General features: G+C 33.5%; 3 protein-coding genes across 4 annotated transcripts; 1 reads left to right on the forward strand and 2 right to left on the reverse strand.

The window, feature by feature from the left end:
- The first annotated feature begins 598 nt into the window (after positions 1-598).
- On the forward strand, positions 599-8,863 carry LOC108209472 (4-hydroxy-3-methylbut-2-en-1-yl diphosphate synthase (ferredoxin), chloroplastic). 2 transcript variants are annotated; one of them, XM_017380392.2, is made up of 20 exons: positions 599-810; positions 1,595-1,826; positions 2,470-2,627; positions 3,098-3,204; positions 3,287-3,387; positions 3,467-3,543; positions 3,832-3,951; positions 4,035-4,265; positions 4,467-4,583; positions 4,689-4,763; positions 4,850-4,927; positions 5,074-5,133; positions 5,232-5,294; positions 5,461-5,605; positions 5,697-5,835; positions 6,486-6,563; positions 6,638-6,797; positions 6,881-6,979; positions 7,094-7,198; positions 8,510-8,863. In XM_017380392.2, the coding sequence occupies exons 2-20, from the start codon at positions 1,625-1,627 to the stop codon at positions 8,612-8,614; spliced, it is 2,220 nt and encodes a 739-aa protein (XP_017235881.1). In that variant the 5' UTR covers positions 599-810; positions 1,595-1,624; the 3' UTR covers positions 8,615-8,863. The 2 variants fall into 2 exon arrangements, with proteins under 2 accessions (XP_017235881.1, XP_017235882.1); XM_017380393.2 differs by having other exon boundaries at positions 748-862.
- A 2,904-nt stretch (positions 8,864-11,767) lies between these two features.
- On the reverse strand, positions 11,768-12,247 carry LOC108207976 (vegetative cell wall protein gp1). The gene has a single exon (XM_017378442.2). The coding sequence runs from the start codon at positions 12,245-12,247 to the stop codon at positions 11,768-11,770; it is 480 nt and encodes a 159-aa protein (XP_017233931.1).
- A 6,325-nt stretch (positions 12,248-18,572) lies between these two features.
- LOC108209932 (aquaporin PIP2-2) lies at positions 18,573-20,592 on the reverse strand. Its single transcript, XM_017381149.2, has 4 exons — positions 20,075-20,592; positions 19,340-19,635; positions 19,107-19,247; positions 18,573-19,002 (listed from the first exon to the last, which is right to left on the reverse strand). The coding sequence occupies exons 1-4, from the start codon at positions 20,367-20,369 to the stop codon at positions 18,889-18,891; spliced, it is 846 nt and encodes a 281-aa protein (XP_017236638.1). The 5' UTR covers positions 20,370-20,592; the 3' UTR covers positions 18,573-18,888.
- Positions 20,593-21,551: the final 959 nt, after the last annotated feature.

Here is a 21,551-nt window from a genome sequence, read left to right on the forward strand (position 1 = left end):
GTTAAAATTTCTCTGAATGTGAGATCTGTTGGTAAGTTGTTGACTATCTCAAATTATTAGTTGCAATTTTACGACCATATTAAATATTTAACCAATTTATTCTTTCATTTGACCCTCACGTTTCCTTTCAAAACTGTTCTATATATTATTAACGATTATTAAACGGATTTTCTATTCTTGCATCCTTATATTTTTTTATAATAAAAATTAATATCTTCAAATTAAACAAAAATTAGCAAGTTCAGATCTTTTTGACCGTTTTATATCGTTTAAGACCACTTAATAGTCTATTTAAATTTAAAAACGCTTAATCATCTGCTTGTTACAAATCAAAACGGTTTAGACTTAATTTCATCTTGGCGGCCGCTTAATCCGTTTTTCAGAAAAATCTTGTCAGAATATTGTATATTTTAATACTTTAAGTTTTTTTTATATATTTCAAATATATATTATAGAAAATAGATATACGCATAACGGATACTCTTGTGATATATACTCTTTTTATATCTAAATCCGTCGTCTAAAAGAGATTAGTATACGAAATACTACCAACTCGAACAATATTAGTATTTCACAATAGCAGGCTGTGTGGGGCCGGTGGTAAAAAATGTCCAATTGAGACGGATAACAAGAATAAAAGGAAGCATAAATGAGAAAAAAGATGCTGGAGCAGTGTCATTTGTCTTGTTTCACGTTCTTCTCGTTTTCCATTTCTTTCAATCTGTTTATGTAGCTCTTATAAATTCAGTTTGAATTCAGTTATTATTCTTTTCATTTTTCTCGCCACCAAGCTTCTCAGTTTCATCCCCTGTAAGCTCATTCCTCCTGTTTCACATCTTCAAAACACACACACACACATTCGGTTAGTTGAATTTTAAGTTTCGATTCGTTGTGTTGCAACTTTTTTTATAATTAATTTTTGAATTACTTGTCGAATATTTAGTAGTGTGTGTGTGATTTGCTTGTAGAATTGACTTTTATATGACTCGCATTCTGATCAGCTACGCCGCTACTAATTGAATAGTTATATTCAATTTTGCGGTAGAAATGTTGGTAGATTAGACTGCAATTGTAATATATTGTTGTCGATGTGTTAGAATCTAGAGGAACTGGATTGAATTTTATTTTATGTTAATTATGATATGTTGTGTGTGTGCCAAGTGGCAACCGGCGAGTTTATGTGTTGCTGAATTTTCCGTGTGGTTATCAGTCTGATGTTGATGAGGTAGAAAACTAATTATTGATATTCGTTGCTTTTGTTTTTACGGTGATAATAGTTTCTAGATTGAACTGTAATTCATGAATCATATGCTTCAATTTTAAGTTTGAGCATTTTGAGATTTGTGATAATTGTGTGTGTGTGTAGAAAGTTGATGTGTTGCTCAATTTTGTAATATAAGTTGGTAAGAATTGAGTTCCGGATCAGCGGATCAGCGGATCAGCTAGAAACCGTTTATTGATTGTAATTGTTTTGTTCATCATATAAATATTAGTATATTGAACTGTAATTTATGATCTATGTTTTAGTTGTGCAAACATTCAAAATTTAGATGAATTGGAACTGAATAATCTGTATCTGTTGTTATTGTTACAGTGCAGTGCGTGAAGTTTGATTGTTAAGAAAATGGCGACAGCATCTGTTCCATCTTCATTTACTGGACTAAAGAGTAACGATAATGTCACTGGCTTTACCAAAAGTATGGATTTTATTAAACTTTCTGATTCGCAGAGGGTTAGGTTTCGCCGAACTAGGGTTTCTGTGATTAAGAACTCCAAGTCAGAGATTGTCGAACTTCAGCCTGCATCAGAAGGGAGTCCTCTATTAGGTATATTTAATTATGAGTTTTTTTTCAATTCGAGAAAAGTTATAACACAATCTTTTGTGACTAAGATTTTCAAGGAGAATATAGAGGCATACATTCTCTTTTTTGTGGTTGATTAAATATATTATCACTTAACTAAGTTTGTTCTTTGGGTATCTATTTTTATATACAAGTAACTGGCTCAGTTTTTTACCTTTCTAATGTTTTGTTGTTTATGCTATTCGTGAAACATTATGGATTAGGATTTTAATCGGGGGTATTTCTTTAACGTTATGAGAGCGTCATTTTTATAAAAATATATAATAGTTTGCGTGTTTTCTGAAAGTAAAATGGTTATAATTTATCATCCAAACAGAAGAAAACTTAAAAAGAAAATGTTGAATAATTACTGCCTCACGTGATCAAAATGTTGAACTCATAAAAACTCTTATCGCACAACTCACAACACATGTTTAGCTCCTAGGATTTGCCTTCTCATAGTTGACCATGTGAATTACTGTTATTGCTGATCATCGTTAGAAGCTGCATTTCCAACAAATATTTGTTTACAACGTGCTTTTCTACATATTGTAGCAGTTTGAATACTGCTTGCCTCATGTGTACAATATAAACATTTACAGTTGCTTTCTTTATATAAAAATTGTAGTTCCTCGGCAAAAGTATTGTGAATCCACAAACAAAACCGTAAGGAGAAAAACACGCACAGTGATGGTTGGAAATGTTGCTATTGGCAGTGAACATCCTATAAGAATTCAAACCATGACCACAACTGACACGAAAGATGTTGCTGGAACAGTCGAGCAGGTTATATATCTCCATTTCTTATTTACTATAGCTTTTCTAATATAACATGCCCAACATCTCTCCTAGCTTAATAAAGTTCAGCTAGCAGCTTTGTCCTACATATATTCTCTTCTTGATTATTCTTGTCATATGTACTTGTTGACAATTTTTGTTTGAATTTCACTATTCCCTTTCGACAAGTTTCCAATATCTTTTAATATGTTCATACTTTGTACCCATTTGAGTGAAACAAGCTATCAAAGGTAGACGTAAAGATGGTGAAATGTAATTGATCACAGATGCACTAACATGTTACGATAAATGTGCTGCATTAATGGAACTTCTAGTTTATTAGATTAATGACCTGATGCTGCATACTAAAAGGGAAAAGGAAAATCGATACAGTAATTTAATGATGTTTTGATATCTCATCTTTAACACAATTTTTTTTAAGAAAATGCTGATTATCAGGTAAAACTTCTGAAATGTAGGTAATGAGGATAGCTGATAGTGGAGCTGATTTAGTCCGTATAACAGTTCAGGGCAAAAAGGAAGCAGATGCATGTTTTGAGATTAAAAATTCTCTTGTTCAAAAAAAGTAAGCCCTTTTGATTACATATTTGCTCAATGAATACACTCCATAAGATCATATTCGAGTCACTAATATTCTATTTATGCAGTTATAACATCCCTCTGGTGGCAGACATTCATTTTGCCCCTCCTGTTGCAATGCGGGTTGCTGAATGCTTCGACAAAATTCGTGTGAACCCAGGAAACTTTGGTATATTTCTGCAAAGGTTTTTTTTGTTAAATGCAACAAATTTATATTATTCTTAATATAATTTGGAACGCTCTCCCAGCTGATAGGCGGGCTCAGTTTGAAATACTGGAGTACACAGACGATGACTATCAAAAGGAACTTGAGCATATCGAGCAGGTCAGATCCCTTACAGTTTTAGGAAAATGTGCTTATGCTATATTGAGAAAATTACCATTAATAGAAGAAAAACTATCCAAAATAGCACTCTATGAGAAGTTGGCCCTCTCGGGGCACACAGTTAATGAAAATAAACTATGCGTTTTGTGGAAATATAAACGCTTGTGTTTTAACACTGATTCAGTGTGTGAGGGGAATAAAGTTATGCAGTCCGTGCTCATGGATGATGCGGATACATGTACTTTATGCACATGTCTCAGTGATTTTTTTTTCTCTGTATAATAACAGGTGTTTACTCCATTGGTTGAGAAATGTAAAAAATATGGAAGGGCCATGCGAATTGGGACAAACCATGGAAGTCTTTCAGATCGTATAATGAGTTACTATGGTGATTCTCCTAGGGGAATGGTAAGTAGATATTTATTGGGAGCTCTATCCTTTTGTATTTGTGCTCAATTTATTGACACCATACTCATCTACATCCAAAACAGGTTGAATCTGCCTTTGAATTCGCGAGAATTTGTAGGAAGCTGGACTTCCATAATTTTGTCTTCTCAATGAAAGCAAGCAACCCAGTTGTCATGGTCCAGGCTTATCGTTTACTTTTAGCTGAAATGTATGTTCAGGGATGGGATTATCCATTGCACTTGGGAGTTACTGAAGCTGGTGAGGGAGAAGATGGACGGATGAAATCTGCCATTGGCATTGGAACACTTCTTCAGGTTGGTTTCTAAATGGCAAACTGTATACTAACTAATTCAGTGAGGCAGAGTCATATATTAATGTAACTGTAAAAGGAATAAATTGTTCATCATAATGTATGTGGTCAAAATTTTTCTTTAGACTTGTAACGTTATAGGCTGTGTGGCAAGTGGAATATCATGATTTTGTAATCTCGCTTATATGACCAACTTCATATGCAGGATGGTCTGGGAGATACAATCAGGGTGTCTCTCACAGAGTCTCCGATGGAAGAAATAGACCCCTGCAGGAGGCTGGCTAATCTTGGTATGAGGGCCGCAAATCTGCAGCAAGGCGTGGTAAGAATAACAATTATGTCTTGGAATTCTCTGATCAAGCAATCTAAAATTAAACCTCTTAGAAGTGTATATTATTGTATTATAATTTGGTAAATGCTTGATTAGGCACCATTCGAAGAAAAGCACAGACATTATTTTGATTTTCAACGGAGAACTGGTCAACTTCCAGTGCAACAAGAGGTCAGAATAAGGATGTGAAACTATTTTAACATGTGGCAGCAATAGGCTTTGAAGTTTTACATTTTTGTGTTCGATTTTAATTGCAGGGCGAGGAGGTAGATTATAGAGGTGCCCTCCACCGAGATGGCTCTGTTCTCATGTCTGTCTCCTTGGACCAGATAAAGGTAGCATAGCATTGTTATTTTATACATACTAATCAAAAATTTATATTGACTACTTTCATGCTGGATCTTGCCTGTATTTCTCTTTGTTTGGCATTGTTTTAATTTTTCTCTCTGAGCTTCCTCATAAAAGAATTTTTGTTGTCCAGACACCTGAACTCCTTTACAGATCACTAGCCGCAAAACTCATTGTCGGCATGCCATTCAAGGTTTGCTTTCTATGTTTGATTGCAAAATTTTTACACGACACACCTACTGCTTGCGCAGCATAAGCTCGTACTAATTAAATACATTGGTATTGGTTCAGGACCTTGCAACTGTGGACTCAATTTTATTGAGGGAGCTTCCAGCACTAGATGACAATGAATCTGTAAGGACTCCACATTAATTATTTGATATTTATTATAATGAAAGGTTTCTGATTATAAGGATAACACATGTGCAATTAGTGCCTTTTCATAAATCGTAGTAGTGCATTCTGTTTGTATAAATTGCAGTGTTAATTGACTTGATATTATTCCTTATGCTGTCATCAGCGGCTAGCTCTTAAAAGGTTAATAGATGTAAGCATGGGAGTGATTGCTCCTCTGTCAGAACAACTCATAAAGCCCTTGCCTAATGCTATTGTCCTGGCAACTCTTAAGGATTTATCAAGTGGTGCACACAAACTTTTGCCCAAAGGTCTGCCTTCTAGCTAATCTCTTTAAGCTCCCGCAAGTGGAGTTATTGATAAATAGCAATCAATAATACTTTATCACTACTGTGTTGTTAGGCACCCGAATAGTTGTTTCAGTACGTGGTGATGAGCCAGTTGAAGAGCTGGAATTTCTAAAGGACATTGATGCTACCATGTTGTTCCATGACCTACCACACACAGAAGAAAAAGTTGGCAGAGTACAAGCAGCCAGGAGGTATGGATGTTAATGACTTGTCAATATAATAATGCTAAATCTCACTTATTAGGGGTTCGGTTATTAAAATTACCATTCACCAAGCCTGATAGTTAGGTGACATATGAACATGGTTGCACAGGCATACTAAACAGATTAATATATATGTTCATAGCCATACAAACTCAAGTTTGGGACAAATTTAAGAACCCACTGTCATGATATAATATGTGGAAGAATTTTCTCAAGGCACATCCTACATTGGCGTTGGATGGCTATCTCATGTTTAATATATAAAGTATGAAACTTTAGCAGATTTGATGTTGTATTCGAACTAAAATAATCACAATTCTAATTACTTTGACTTATGACTATAAAGGACTAGTGGAATAATGGATCTTATCTTGAATTTAAGCTGACTGGTTAAAGTTGGCATAAAAGGAGGTAATAAGTAATGACCTATATTTTGTGTATGCAATGCATTTTAAACTGGCAACACGTGGCTTCTGCTAGTTCAATGCTTTGATAGTCTGAAGGGCGGAATTTATTTTGGATAGACTATATATATTATACAATTATTTGTCTTGTGACTTATTTTTATATCTGAAATTCCAAATTATCTGCTCTTCCAAACTGGAGGTCCTGACACTTTATTGTTTAAATTATGGCAGGCTATTTGAGTATCTTTCGGAAAATTCTTTGAACTTCCCTGTGATTCATCACATACAGTTTCCAAAAGGGATTCACCGGTAACAATGGAATCCAGACTAATTCTTGCAGCAGTGAATACAGTTTTATTGAAATACCCTCTATGATTTTGCAGGGATGATTTAGTTATAGGCGCTGGCGCGAATGCTGGATCTCTATTAGTAGATGGTCTTGGAGATGGCATCCTATTAGAAGCTCCAGATCAGGATTTTGATTTTCTTAGAAATACCTCTTTCAATTTGCTACAAGGTTGCAGAATGCGAAACACAAAGACGGTAGGTATTAAAATGGAACAAGAATAGCATAATATGATGCTAAGGATCATCATCTTACTCCCTTGTTTTCACATGAACCGCAGGAATATGTATCCTGCCCATCTTGCGGGAGGACTTTATTTGATTTACAAGAAATAAGTGCAGAAATAAGAGAAAGGACATCCCACTTGCCTGGTGTTTCGGTAATTACCATCTTTGTCCCCAGTGATAAATCAATTATGATGATTAGCCGACAATTATTTTTATCTAGGCAAATATATGTGTGGTCATTCACTATTTCCTATTTATCGCTACAGATTGCAATCATGGGCTGCATTGTGAATGGACCAGGGGAGATGGCTGATGCAGATTTTGGATATGTTGGTGGTGCTCCGGGAAAGATTGACCTTTATGTTGGAAAGGTAAGCAGAAACAGCTCTGTAGTCCTTGTTGGTTCCTCCAGATATTACAATTTCAATAAACGAGAGTATTGGGGGATTACTGGGACTTGATTTCTAGTCCCTACACAACCATAGCTTCGATACCATTTTAAGTGACCAATTCTCCAAAAATCTAGAGGTATTAGGTTATAGGCTTACGAGGATCATATCGCTTCACACATATAGTTGTTTTGATTGGTATATCATATTTAATATATTAGTTTGGATCTTAATGGATGGATGTCCCCAAGTCTCAGTGTCTCACCAGTCACCAAGTCATTGTTCATACTTTTTTATTCTTGTCATAATTCTGAGGAATAGGTCAAATTTTATTTATATATTCATATTCGGTGATTCTTCTTCAGCTTCACCAAGTTTACCTATATACGTGAAAGCATAAAGGTACTTGATAATTCCCCAAAAATGTAACATAATTATGAACCTGTTGCTAAGCATCCTAGTAGTGGGAGCAATGTCATATCCTGCCTTGCCTCCTTCCACCTTCCATGAGAGAATCACGTTTTAATTATCTTGATCAGCTTTATTTTCTGCTAGTGCTTGTTACCAAAACTTTCACTATGTTTTTCTGATGATATTAAATGCTGGAGATTATATTACTTTACTGATGGGATATGATGGAAATACCAAAGGCATGTCCAATAGTTGGGTCGGCTTTGCTTTTAGGTTATTTAATTTCTAGCAAGATACATAAGCACCATTTTGGATATAGCCTTTTATGTTCCTTTTGTATTCAGTCATCCCTTTATGTCCCTTTTCTAATGAGTTCTCTTAGTTCCAATATATGCCTCAGAAGTGGGCAATGTATAGCATATTAGAATTTGACTGATCATTATTTAGCACAAAAGAAAACATGAAAAATTTGACTGATCTTGATGCATATGATTTTGCAGTCTCCATCTCTCTTAATATATATATATATATATATATATATATATATAGGCTCATCAGAAAGATCCTATGATGGCTTACCAGGATCATATTCTAACATTCCCCCTCACTCGAAAGCCCATTTATGGGTCGAGAGTGGATCACGGGCGCCCATCTATTGGGGCATAACATTGCCTTCGTGTCCTTAACAAATTCTGAGAATATTGGGGGTCACAGGGAGTCGAACTCGAGTCTCCCGCGAACCTGGCTCTGATACCATGTTAAGTGACCAATTCTCCTAAAACCTTAAGGTGTTAGGAGGAGGGCTTACCAGGATCATATTCTAACAATGGTATTATATGAGTGCTGTAAATGTCTGATCCTAAATTTATATTTTATTTTCAGACGGTGGTCAAACGAGCAATTGCAATGGAGCAAGCAACTGATGCCTTGATACAGCTAATAAAGGATCATGGCCGCTGGGTCGAGCCTGCTGCAGAAGAAGAGTAAAATACAGTGTGCAGTATTATTCTAAAAATCATGAATAAAAAAAGGTTGCCACAATGGTATTTTCAATGCTACTGTTTGTATTACAAAGCTTTTCTATAGCTTAGAGAAACTATATTGTGGAAAGCTTACATGTCCTTGAGGAAAGCTTACATGTCCTTTCATTTAGTAGCATGATGATTGTTGGATACTACAGAAATATTTTTGATCTTCTCAGCAACTAGCAATATATATTTTTGATCTTCTCAGAAACTATGATGTTTGTATAATAGTTAAAACCTTGACGAGTTGACGGAAATACATTTCGCCACGAAAGAATGCAGGTGCAAGAGTCGGGACCAGTCCTGACGAATTCAAAGTCTTAGGGGAGAATTAAAATTTTGTGTCCAATTTGTCAAATAAGATACCTCCTTAATTTAGTGGTATGTCATAATAGATTACACAACATATCAACTAATTTTTTTAACATCGCCAGTTCCCATCAAATCATCAATTCAACAATACTACAAATATAAAGATTAGTTATTTTTGAAATAATTATTTTGATTGCAAAATAATTATCAACATGTCATAATCAAAGCATATGCATATCATTAGTAACGAATATCTTAAAAATCCATTGAATCTCTAATGAGAATTAAGACGTATATAGGTTTTTTAAATTTCGTTTTTTTTTTTTTTAATTTCAATTCAAGCGGAGATTATCGGGTACTTCGATAGTTAATAATTGTCTATGTTGTGCTTCGAGTCTTCGACTATCAGTTCTAAGTTTTTGCTTTTATTTGTTTTTAGTTTGTTTTTATTTTGATTTGTGACTTATATTTTCATATTATTTTCTCTTCTTTGTGAGAGGTTTTCATTTTTTGATTATAAGCGGGAGTCTTGATTTATTGATAAAAAAATTTATGAAATCGCAGGATCCAGAACTCAAATGATTGCTCTACCGGGACATGATGAAGCGGGAGTCAATAATTTAACGAAAATGCATAAAAATAAGTATTTGTATTTATATTTGTTATTTTCAAAATATTTTTAAATTGTATATTCACCCGAACATGCAATTATAATTTATTTTATTCGACTCGATAATTGACGTACACTCCATTCTATCAAAGAAAAACAATCTGAGGTCATCCTGAGGCCATCGATCTCTTAAATTTATGTATAAAAAATGCACAATGCAGAAGCAAGTCAAGTATCGGTGTTCGCTACTTCAGCTTCTTCTCTTTTATTCAAGTCACTGAAAACAATTATGTTTCACATGCACAAAAGTTATGTATCCTGTCTGTCTCAAAGAGACCTGTTCATCTCTAAAAATTCATACGAGGACGCACTGAGCAACCATGAATTTTAGCTCCTATAGTTCATAAAATTTTTTGTATACAAGTGCAGCGTTCTACTTGCAGCAAATCAATTGCTGCCTTTGGTGCAGGGACCTGTTAGAGTTTTCCAGGCCATTGCATCAAGTTAAATGGCAATGACTTGCTACTGTATTATAAGAATACGATTGGTTCCGGTAGCTTGAGGATTCAGCCGGGGCCCTAGTACTGAGTAGTGACGATTGTCCATATCAAACAAAGTTGGCGAGATTTAGCCGACTTATTTATGCATGGAATGTAGAAATTATAAGTTTCATTTACACAAGTATGAGAAAAAAATTCAACAGTGGTGTGTCCCATAATAGGGAAAGAATTTATGGTAGAATGGTCAAAGATGACTTTGGTGAGGAACCAGTTAATTAACTCGAAAAATAAGTGTGGATATGGTCTCTTGTGCAGGCCGCGAATAGTGACAACCATGAATGGTTCAATGGGACAACGGTAGAATGTATTAAAGGATGAAATATAATAGCCATCTGAGACATTTATCTACAATTTCAAATAACTCTACTTGTAGTCTTGTATAGTTGTATTCACATAAAACGTTAATGCAGATTACCCGTCGTTTATTTACCCGCTTCAGAGGCATAAATTTGGTTACATGTGAGCAATCGTGTTCCCTCCGTCACAAGATGAGTTAGTAATTTTCGCCGCGCAATTTAAATTATATTAATGAGATGGTACTGAATTTATTTTTAAATCCTTTTCTATAGATAAAAATTCATATTTAACCTTTTATTTGCAAAAAAATAGTAGATTATATAACCTTTTTTTTTTACAGAACTAGTAGACTATATAACTATGATCAAAGGACACGTGTCTAAAATCGACGAGGTCATTTAACTTGGGGCAAAATCAAAATTTAACCAATCTAATTCTTCTGCATGCTTATGGCCTATGGGCAGTGCTTCTTGAAGTAAGGGTGCCGAATCAGAAATCGGGTTGAAACTCCCATATCAGGTTCAATCCCCCTCCTCGCTTGTAGTTTTTAACGTCCTTATTGCTCATGATTCAGGTATACTGATAACAGAACAAACTCTTCCGAGTATATGCTATAATAAAATATGGGTCCTGTTCCTTGACAACCGGTTGTTAGATAAAGGGTTATCTAACACACTGTACGGGGGCCGTTAGATCTATATTTCAAAGGCCCAGATCCAATCTGAGATTTTAATGTATCCGCTATAAAAAACCGCGGATACATTAAAAACCCAAAATTGAATCTGAGCCCTTGGAATATAAATCCAACGGCCCCCGTACAGTGTGTTAGATAACCCTTATCTAACAACCGGTTGTCAAGGAACAGGACCCATAAAATATTTTAGCGGTTTGATAAATAAATCAAATTAAAAATGTGCTAAAATGATACTAGCAGAGGGAGCAGTAGAACTCAAATCAAAGTATGACATTTTTGACAATTAGCACAATCGAAGCTTTGTCAAACTTGAGTCAATGTAAATAGATCTTACTGTGTTAGTCAAGACAGAGCAGAAAACAGGTCAATTAAAAACGAGTAAACACAAATTCAGCACAGTAAAACAGTAAATTTCAATATCATCATTATCTGTATGAATAGCAATAACAATAGTGTTAACAATAGTGTATATTCATCATCATCTTCTTCTAATTAAAACAAACACAACAATAAAGAATGAATATGAAACCAGTAGCCGCCGTGATTCTCTATCAATCTTCACCAATCTATACGTATTTATCCTCCTCTTATAAACTCATACCTATACATACAGTCACCTGTATGTATACATGAAGCTCTGATTTAGATCATTTCGACTCTCGATGCGTAACCGAATTGAGATCTCCGAATGTTATTCTGACGTTTCTTATACAGCACTCCACCGACGATTACAACGCACGCGCCGGCGATCACTCCGAACGCCACTCCCGCTTTCTGTCCGCCGCTCATTCCACTCGACGACGACGTTTTCGGAACAACTGCGTTCTGATCCTCGTGACTGACGCCGTTGTCGGAGACCGGAGATGGTGCGGGAGAAGGAGTGGTGGAATTGGCCGGCGATGGCGCCGGAGAAGGAGGTGCTGGAGGTGAGTGATGGAGAGATGAAGGAGACGGTGAGGGAGAGGGAGAGGAGTGGGGAGATGGAGGAGGAGAGGGGGGAGAGGAGATGTCAGGCTGTGGAGAGGGAGAGGGAGAATCGGAGGCGGAGAGAGTCGAGTGGATGAAGAGCAGAGAGAGGAGGAGAGAGAGGGAGAGATTGCGTAGAGATGTGTGAGGCGCCATTGTGCGAGAGAGATCTGGGAGAGATGGAGTGTAGATGAAGTTTGAGAGAGATGTGAGTTTTTGAAATGGGATGGTAGATCTGGGATCCTACTAGGACTGTAGTAATGTTTGTGAATGGGGACACTGTATATGATATATAGCGTGCAGTAATATAGCGGCAGTAGTAATCATGAAAAGAACGAAATTAAGATTTTTACTGCGTTAGAAAGGGATGACTATTAGGTGAAAAGTGAAAACTACATACCTCGCACAAAATATACTTACTACTTGAGTTTATTTTTAAATTTGTACTTTTTGAATCAAATTTTATCAGTGGTAACATAACAGTTAATTTATGATGCAGATATGCTGAGATCAGATCAATAACTTTCTTATTAAAAAGATCAACATAACGTCATTATAAGCTATATTTATCAAAAATAATTTTTAAATTTCAGTCCTAATTGATTAATATACCCCTTCCGTTCCATTCAATTATATACGTTTGTTTTTCACGGCTCGACACGTATTTTAAGACTCTTATAAAATATGATTTTATAACTTATTTTCAAAAAAAAAACTTTTTTTGGTATAAAAATATGAATATTATATTTTTATACCCCAAAAAATTCTTTAAAATAAGTTACATAACTATACTCCCTCCGTATCTTTTTTCTTTTCCTATTTGTAATGTCGGTACTGTTCATAACGTGAGACAAATTACTAATTTACATCTAATCTATAAAACTAAATATAGTCATGAGTGATCTTGTTAGATTCGTATTCACGAGTACTTTAATACGGTGAAGTTTTTATATTTAATGCTACTACGAAATGAAAGATATTAACGATCAAAAGTGTGTGTTGGCAAACGTGAAAAGTACAAACAGGAAAAGTATTTAGGGACGGAGGGAGTACCTTATTGAAGTTTTAAAATCCGTGTCACGTCCTCATCCCCAATGTACACTATTAGTTGTGACGAAGAGAATAACTACGCATGTTAAACTCGGAATTTTATATATTTGGGATATTTTGATTGGTGTGGTTGTATATGCAGAGGGTTCATCAATATTAAAATATAAGAATCAATCAAAATTAATTAAACTTAAAAAATTTCGCGCGCGCTTAGTATGTGTCCATGAATATACCCAAAAAAACCGTATATCATGTTATATCGAAATGAAGGAGTCAGTCATCAGCCTCGAGCAAAATTCCATATTCCCTCTGTGCCGGCCAATAGTGCCGTATATATTTGGAGACGATGATATGACACGGATTTTAATATTTCTAACAAAATATAGTTCTGCAATTTAATTTAAAGATTTCTTTTCTGTGTAAAGATTTAACATTTATACTTTTAATCAAAAAAGAAATTTTTAGAAATAAGTTATAAAACTATATTTTATAACAGTTTTAAAATGTGTGTCGAGCAGTGAAGAAAAAAAAGTATACAATTGAATGGGACGGAGGAGTATCAATTATCACAATATTAATATAATATATATTCATTTTATAATAACTTGATATATAATAATTACATACCATTTTTAAGACATAGTCCATTAATATAGTCGGTACAAGCACAGTGTTTTACGTAATGTCTTCAATTTAACCAACTATTTATATTTAATACGGCTGAAAATGCTCTAACATTGACTATATTTGTTTAATCTCTGATTACACTAGTTAAGATTCCATATCATTTTAAAATGATACATTCTACTATAGCAACTTAATATTATAAAATAACATATAATTTTTTCAATATAGTCAATCAATATATCAGTACAATTAAAGCAAAATTTACGAATTCAATAAATTTTACAAATTTTTTTTATATGTCCAGTTTAACCAGCATCATTGGTGATGCTCAAACGTTGGCAATATTTGATTGATCACTAAAGATAAAGATCGATTATGTATCGTTTATTATCATTTTAAAATGATACATTCTATTTATAACAACTTGAAATTATAACAACATATAATTTCTAAAATATAGTCAATCAATATAGGCAACACCATCAAAGCAAAATATATTACAAATTCAGCAAATTTAATATTGAAGATGTTGAAGAAAATTTGTTATAAGACACTTTTGTTTCGATTGGATATATTTTAAAATCATTTACTGTTGTCTTTTATTGTCGGGTGTTATTATTATTTTAAGTTATAAATGAAATATATTATTTTAATATGATATTATAATATGTATAATATTAGCACAAGTCTCTAGAGATTAATCAAATATAGTCAACAAAAAGAAGCCGGCTAAAATCATTGATACAACTAATGTCTTATTGAGTCGATTTTCTTTTACATAATAATCTCTATAATTATTATTTATTATTATTTATAAGTTATATAAATCAATCTTAGTTAAAAATTATAGAGGGTTGGAGATGCTCGGAACATGATCAATATTTTTTATCATTTTAACTGATATTGTTAGAGGGTATCCAAAGTTAATTTTAATATATGTGTGTGTTACAGTAATACATAACTTGAAACCGTTTTCAAAATGCAAAATGGAGGATTCAAACAAAAATAAATGGGACTTGTTGATGTATTAAATCTACGAATAGTAAGAAGATTGAATATTCAAAATATTAATTTGCATAGATTTTTTTTTGCAATGACATTTTTAACGGTTAGTTGGTTGAATAAGAAAATGGTCATCTCGTTGAGGGAAAAAAATCTAAGAACGAAGAGTGAAGACAAGATTCAGATTTTGCGCGGTTCAAACATTGACGAATTTAAAACGCAGTCTGCTAAATGAGTGCGTGGGAAGATGCAGCTCCACGATAATGGGCTAATTTTAATGTGCCCTAGCTGCCTTTTAATTATGCGTGGTGTCAAAACGGACTTAAGCCCAACTTGGCTTATATTAATTTCCGAAGTACAGTAGTTCCTTAGAAACGTCCACTCATGATTATTAGCCAAGCCCAAGATTGGGTACAAAAAGCATATATACTCTACGAACTACCAATGCCTCCCACGAATTTAAGCCCATGTGCAAAAGTCGTTTCTAATCACGTACGGTATTAAGGGAAACTCTGCCAAATTTATTACTCCCTCGGTACAAGTCGCTTTTGAATTTTTATACGTATTTTGATGTGCATAAAATATTTATATATATATATTATTTTTCAAATAAAAATTTAACATCATTATATTTATTCAAAGAAAAAAATTTGAAAAAAAAATGTGTAAGTATGTTTTTTTACACCTCAAATTACGTGTAAAAAGTCAAAACGACTCCTATTATGAGACGGAGGGAGTACCCTACCATAATGAGGGTGTTTGTGACTTTGTGTATGCCTTATCGCTTAGAATTGTTTCTTATTTTAATTTTTTTAAAAAAATTCATGTATTAAACTATAAACTAAATTAAAATCAAAAGTTAGTTTGATATATTTTTTCACTAATCTAGTTTTTTTAATATTTTGTGTTTCTCTTGGCAAAAAAAATAATATATTTTGTGCTTCTTATTACATTTTAATACTCCATAAGTCATTAATATATCAAAATTATCCGAACACATATTCTAACTTCTCAGTTTATCACGTTAAGTCAATATTACATTTACTATTTTACATGATATTAAGAGCATGTTTGTCTCGGCTTTAAACCGAGTTTTAACGTTATATATAATTAAAGCTGTATAAGTCAGAAATTGATTTTTAAGTCATGAATAAACCTTAAACTAAATTAAAGTCAAAAGTTAATTCAAATTATTTTTTACGGTGACTTAATTTTTGTAAACTTTTTTCAATAAAAATTGCATATGAGTGATAAGTTACACAAAAATCCCTTTTATTTTTATTATTGATATTTAATAACCAATATGTCAATAAGTCATTAATAAGTTAAAATTATTCTAATAGACGTTTTAAACTCCCAGCTTATCAAATTAAGTCATATTCAGTCATAAGTCATAATTTTAAATTGAGAAAAACGGATTTTAAGAGACCTAGATAGTTAGACTCAACATTATAAAATTATTTATTACTCGTAAATGAGAAGTTACCTACAATTGAAAGATAACTTCTAGTTATGTGTTTAGACAATTTTTTTAATATATACAATTATCAGATACAAAAGTTATTAATTGAATATTTAAATAACTTTTCTTAATGATCTTATAAATTTTTATAAAATCAATTTTTAAATAAAAAAGCATTAGAAGAAGTAAGATTTTAAATTTCTCAGATTCTTATTTATAAATAAAAATTTGATCTATAATTTTTTTTATGCAACACACTGACAAAATAAGTCTAGAGTCTAGACGCACAAAAGGAACTATCGAGTATCGAGCACGTATTTTAGTGGTGGAAAATTTTAAATACACTTAGAGAGCTACGGTCAGCATCTGGTTAGTTTTCAGAGATTATCCTTTCTAGTATAAATTATGGACGACATATTTAGAAATATTGAGTGTTTTTCTGTGTTGCACGTAAATATATTCCTGTCTATTCTATAATTAATCCATGTGTTTTGTGCCAGCAAAATCTTTGAACCTCGGAATAAGTTCACCTTGCGAGCTTGCTCAAACTGAATTTGTAGTCTAGTCTCCGCAATCAGCATTACTTGCGCTCTTTACGTTTACTGCTCCGTCCTGTCCCTAAATATTTTTCATGTTTGTGTTTATCACGTTTGCCAACACACATTTTTTTTATTAAATATAAAAATTTCACCGTATTAACGTACTCATAAAAATGAATCCAAAAGATCATTCATGATTATATTCAATCTTATAAATTAGACGTAAATTAGTAATTTGTTTTATGTTATGAATAGTGCCGACATTTCAAACGAGAAAGGTTTTTTTAAATAGAGAGAGTAATTTATATCCCGCCCAAAACGCGAGTAACGTACAAACCAGTATAATTTGTACTTTGATATTCAATTTATTATTTATTTTATTCTTTCAATAATTGTTTAGTCATGTCATATATATATAATTCTACCATTTATATAATGATTATCATCAACTCCCGTTAATGATATACACGTAACATGTCCAATCTCCTGTAACATATGGAATCTCATTCTATCTCCATCTATATGTATTGACAACTCGATTATTTTCATCTTGATAGCACCGCAGGTTTAGTACTTTGCTTTATTATGAGGACCACAAACCAACTGAGATGGTTTGTATTGCTATTATTCATCACATTCACCAAGAAACTCATCTCATACCACATATACAGTATCGTCTTTCCTTTGCCATACACAGAAGATAAGCTCTTTTCTTTTTCCTGAACCAGAAGAATCAATGGCGTCTTCGGAAGTTAGATATTTGAAGAGAAACTAGAGATTTTGACCGTATTAAAGATTTGATCAAAGAATCTTCTAATTTTGATATTTGATAATTAGCGGATTGAAATTATGATTGTGATTCAAAAAGTTAATTTGTAAGAAGCTATTTTGAGCTGTTTTCGATTAGAGTTCCGTAGGTATCTAGAAATGTAAAAAATAAATAAAATTTATTTATCAGGCAGTTTCATATGAAAAACATAATCCAATTCGTTAGTGAACACAGTTATGACAGCAAAACAAGGTCTATACTTGGTATTAGGGTCTCTAAAATCATTTATATTCGATATAAAAAATACAATGTAATAATATGTTGTTGCAGTTACATACTTACATGTGGGCAACGTATACTTGATTAATAGTATATTGTTGCACATTGATTTCGATCCCCCGCCTTCAAGTCTTTTATATATAGCTAGACGATCTTAAATCCAAGATCATGGCACATGCAAAGGCGAGGTACAACTTTACATTGAAGATAAGATTAATGCTTCAAATGAACAGACACACAACAGAACTCAGAACAACGTACCCAACACAATTTCTTCCATTAAAAGAAAAAGACCTCTAACAATATCACCGTTTATACTAGAAGTATTTGGGGCATCACATGATGGCAGTGAAGAGACTATGGAGCGTTTGGATTGATGCCGAGAATTAGAATGGAGGGTATGTAAGTAAGAATTAATGAAAATGGGGATAATACAGATATCGGTATAGGAAGAGTAAAATTTATTCTAATATAGATATCGGTATAGGAAGAGCATGATTTATTCCATGTAATAATGATTAATCGAAAGACTAATATTGTATGAAACTGAATTATGTTAACTGAGCTCGTTAATTATGAACCAAATACGTGTTAAATTCTCGAACTCTCTCCATGAATGTGTTATATCATGTTTGCGTGCTACTGAGGTCTGAAACTTGAAATCATAAATAGTTACGTCTGAAAGCAGAAAAAAGGACAGATGCTTGATCCAAAATTAGGCAACCACACATCAATGCTCAGATAGATGATACATTAAACAACAAACCATCTTCTTGATTTATGAACAACCGTCCCAGTACAAAATATTTGATTTAAAACTTAACACGAGAACAAAGAAAATCTAAAAATGCCAAGAAAATAAAATATGATCACACACCATGCGGAACCTGAAAATACAGCATAGATATCATGAATTACATATATCTACAATTCCATGGCCTTTCCCTCTCTAATTAATTTCACATTTTGCTCAACCAGACTTCTTCGATCCTTGATTAAGGGTACTGATAAATGCAATTAATCGATAACCCATCCTTGCTGGTGAATTAAGAAAAGATAATTAAATTAATTAGGCATTGCTCCTAAAGGATCCAAGAGCCTTGACAGCTGCTGCTCTGAGAATGAACTGGTGGTAGAATGCAGCTATGGCAGCACCGATGAAGGGTCCGACCCAGAATATCCACTGCAAACAAATAATCGTCAAAAATTTAATCGACACAGAACAAATGATATTATATGCAAATTGATATCAAAATTGGAAAATAATATATGCTAATTTTTTTTTACCTGATCATCCCAGGCTTTCTCTTTGTTATAGATAACTGCAGCTCCGAAACTCCTAGCAGGGTTGATACCGGTCCCAGTGATCGGAATTGTGGCCAAGTGAACCATGAACACCGCGAATCCAATAGGCAGGGGAGCCAGAACCTAATAAATCCCAACAATTTATACTATAAGAACAAAATTCGATTGAGTAAAAATAATAGTGTATATTTATTAAAAATTGAAGAATTACTTACAGGGACATGGGAATCTCTAGCATTTCGCTTAGGATCCGTGGCTGAGAAGACTGTGTAGACAAGAACAAAAGTGCCAATAATTTCGGCACCTAGGCCAGTGCCTTTGTTGTAACCATCAGCCAGCTCGTTGGCCCCTCCACCATACCTGTTATAGTAAGACTTTTGGAAGGCCTTCACCAACCCTACCCCACAGATCGCACCCAAACACTGTGCCACCATATACATCACTGCCCTTATTAGTGACACTTTCCTCGCCAGAAATAACCCGAATGTCACCGCTGGGTTTATGTGTCCTCCTGTATTATATCACTTTGTTATAAATTTCTCACATTCCATTTATAGTAAGACCATCTTAACTTGGACCTTTTATTCACAATTTGCACTTTATATTCATCGATGTACATATTTCTTCGTAACTAATCAGTTAACCTACCAATTTAAAATTCTTAAATATATTGAAGATTTTTTGTGTAAATAATATTTTTTAGTGGAATCAGAGTGTAATCACTAAGTCGATAAATTTTTTAAAAAATAATCGAATTTTTTAAATAAATCGAGAATTTTTAGAATCCTGATCCTAACAAAGTTTTAGGCATGGTATGGCGTTATTTTCCTGTCTAAAATAATTTGTATCATCCTACTATATGAAATAATATTTCTAAACTTTTGGTGTATAAAAAGCATATATATGTAAAGTAACATCTAAGTAGAAAGAGTGAAAAGTGATGTAGTTACCGGAGATGCCGGCAGTGCAGTAAACAAGGACAAAGATCATGCCACCGAAGGCCCACGCTATGCCCAGAAGCCCAACTCCACCGCACTGGTCCGTAGAAGACTGGCTCTTGTACCCAATAACAGTCAAAACAGTGATGTACAAGAAGAGAAGGGTGGCTATGAACTCAGCTATCAAAGCCCTGTAGAATGACCATTTGGTGAGCTCATCAGTGCCGATAAACGCCGCGGGTGGCGGATCATGGTAGTCCTTGGACGAGAACCCACTCTGCTCCGCCACTTCTCCGTCCTTTCCCATATATATTTTTATGCAAGTGTAGAGAGATTTAGTGTTGTGAGATGAAGCAAAGAGGAGAGAGTGGGGGAGTATTTAAAGAGGGAGAGAGATAGGTCGAGAGACGTGGAGAGAGATCGAGAGAGAGAGAGAGGTGGGGGAGGGGAGGTGAAGGTTTGGTTAATGATGTGATGATTGATTAAGAGTGGAGGAATAATGTGGAAATAATTTAAGAGCGAGGCGTATAAATGTTTATTTTTATGCCGCCCACAAATAATAACAAGAATCCAATTTTATGAGCTATCGAAGTATTTCGGAACGGTCTGCAATAAATCGTCATGTTTAAAAAGAGATCATAAAACATGGTATAAAGTGTTCCAAAACTTTGTGGCCAAGAGAGGCCTATCGGGCTAGGAAGTAGGACCTGCGGTGAGCGTTCGTTATGTTGCAGTATAATATTTGCATGCACACTTTGTTTTGCTAAACTTTGACTGATTATGACCTCCACTATGTCTCCACCTTTATTTTCAATCGATGAATTGTCAGTAATATACATATTCCGTTCCGTTATCTACGTATTTTTCCGACTTTTTTCATTAATTTAAAGTGTATAAAATTACTTTGTTTAATAGCTTCAAAACTTTTTTTATAAATAAAATTCTATGATTTATAATTTTACTCTCAGAAAAGAAGAATTAAAAAATGATAGTGTATTTTTATATATTCTATATTACGTTTAAAGAATCGACATAATATCGTTTAGTTTCATATTTAATTCTCTTCTCTTCTTTTTTTTTTTCTGGAAATTTATTTGAAGTTTATGTTTCTTATTGTGCATTATGTGTCCTATATGGAAATTGGGAGATTAAAATATAGAATTTTGTAAATTCTTAAAAATAATCAAATTATTGTTGCAAGAATTTATCACGGTTTTGGAGCCATGCATCTAGTAGTATAGTCCCAATCCATTTAAATGATACCTTGATTAATTACGTAAAAGTAAACAACTTTGATTAGTCTATAAGCTTCTAAAATTAGAGTACTTTATTAATGCAGGGGACAGAAAAGTAGTATTTTATTAAGTGATGAACGTTATCACTTTCTTGCTAGGCACAGAAGCAAAAATTTAAAAAAAATAGCTGCGAAATAGTTAATATTATCACTATCATAATTCAAACACAAAGCTATCATAATTATTAACTAATA

Source organism: Daucus carota, chromosome 2, assembly GCF_001625215.2.
Source record: "Daucus carota subsp. sativus chromosome 2, DH1 v3.0, whole genome shotgun sequence".
Lineage (NCBI taxonomy): Eukaryota > Viridiplantae > Streptophyta > Magnoliopsida > Apiales > Apiaceae > Daucus > Daucus carota.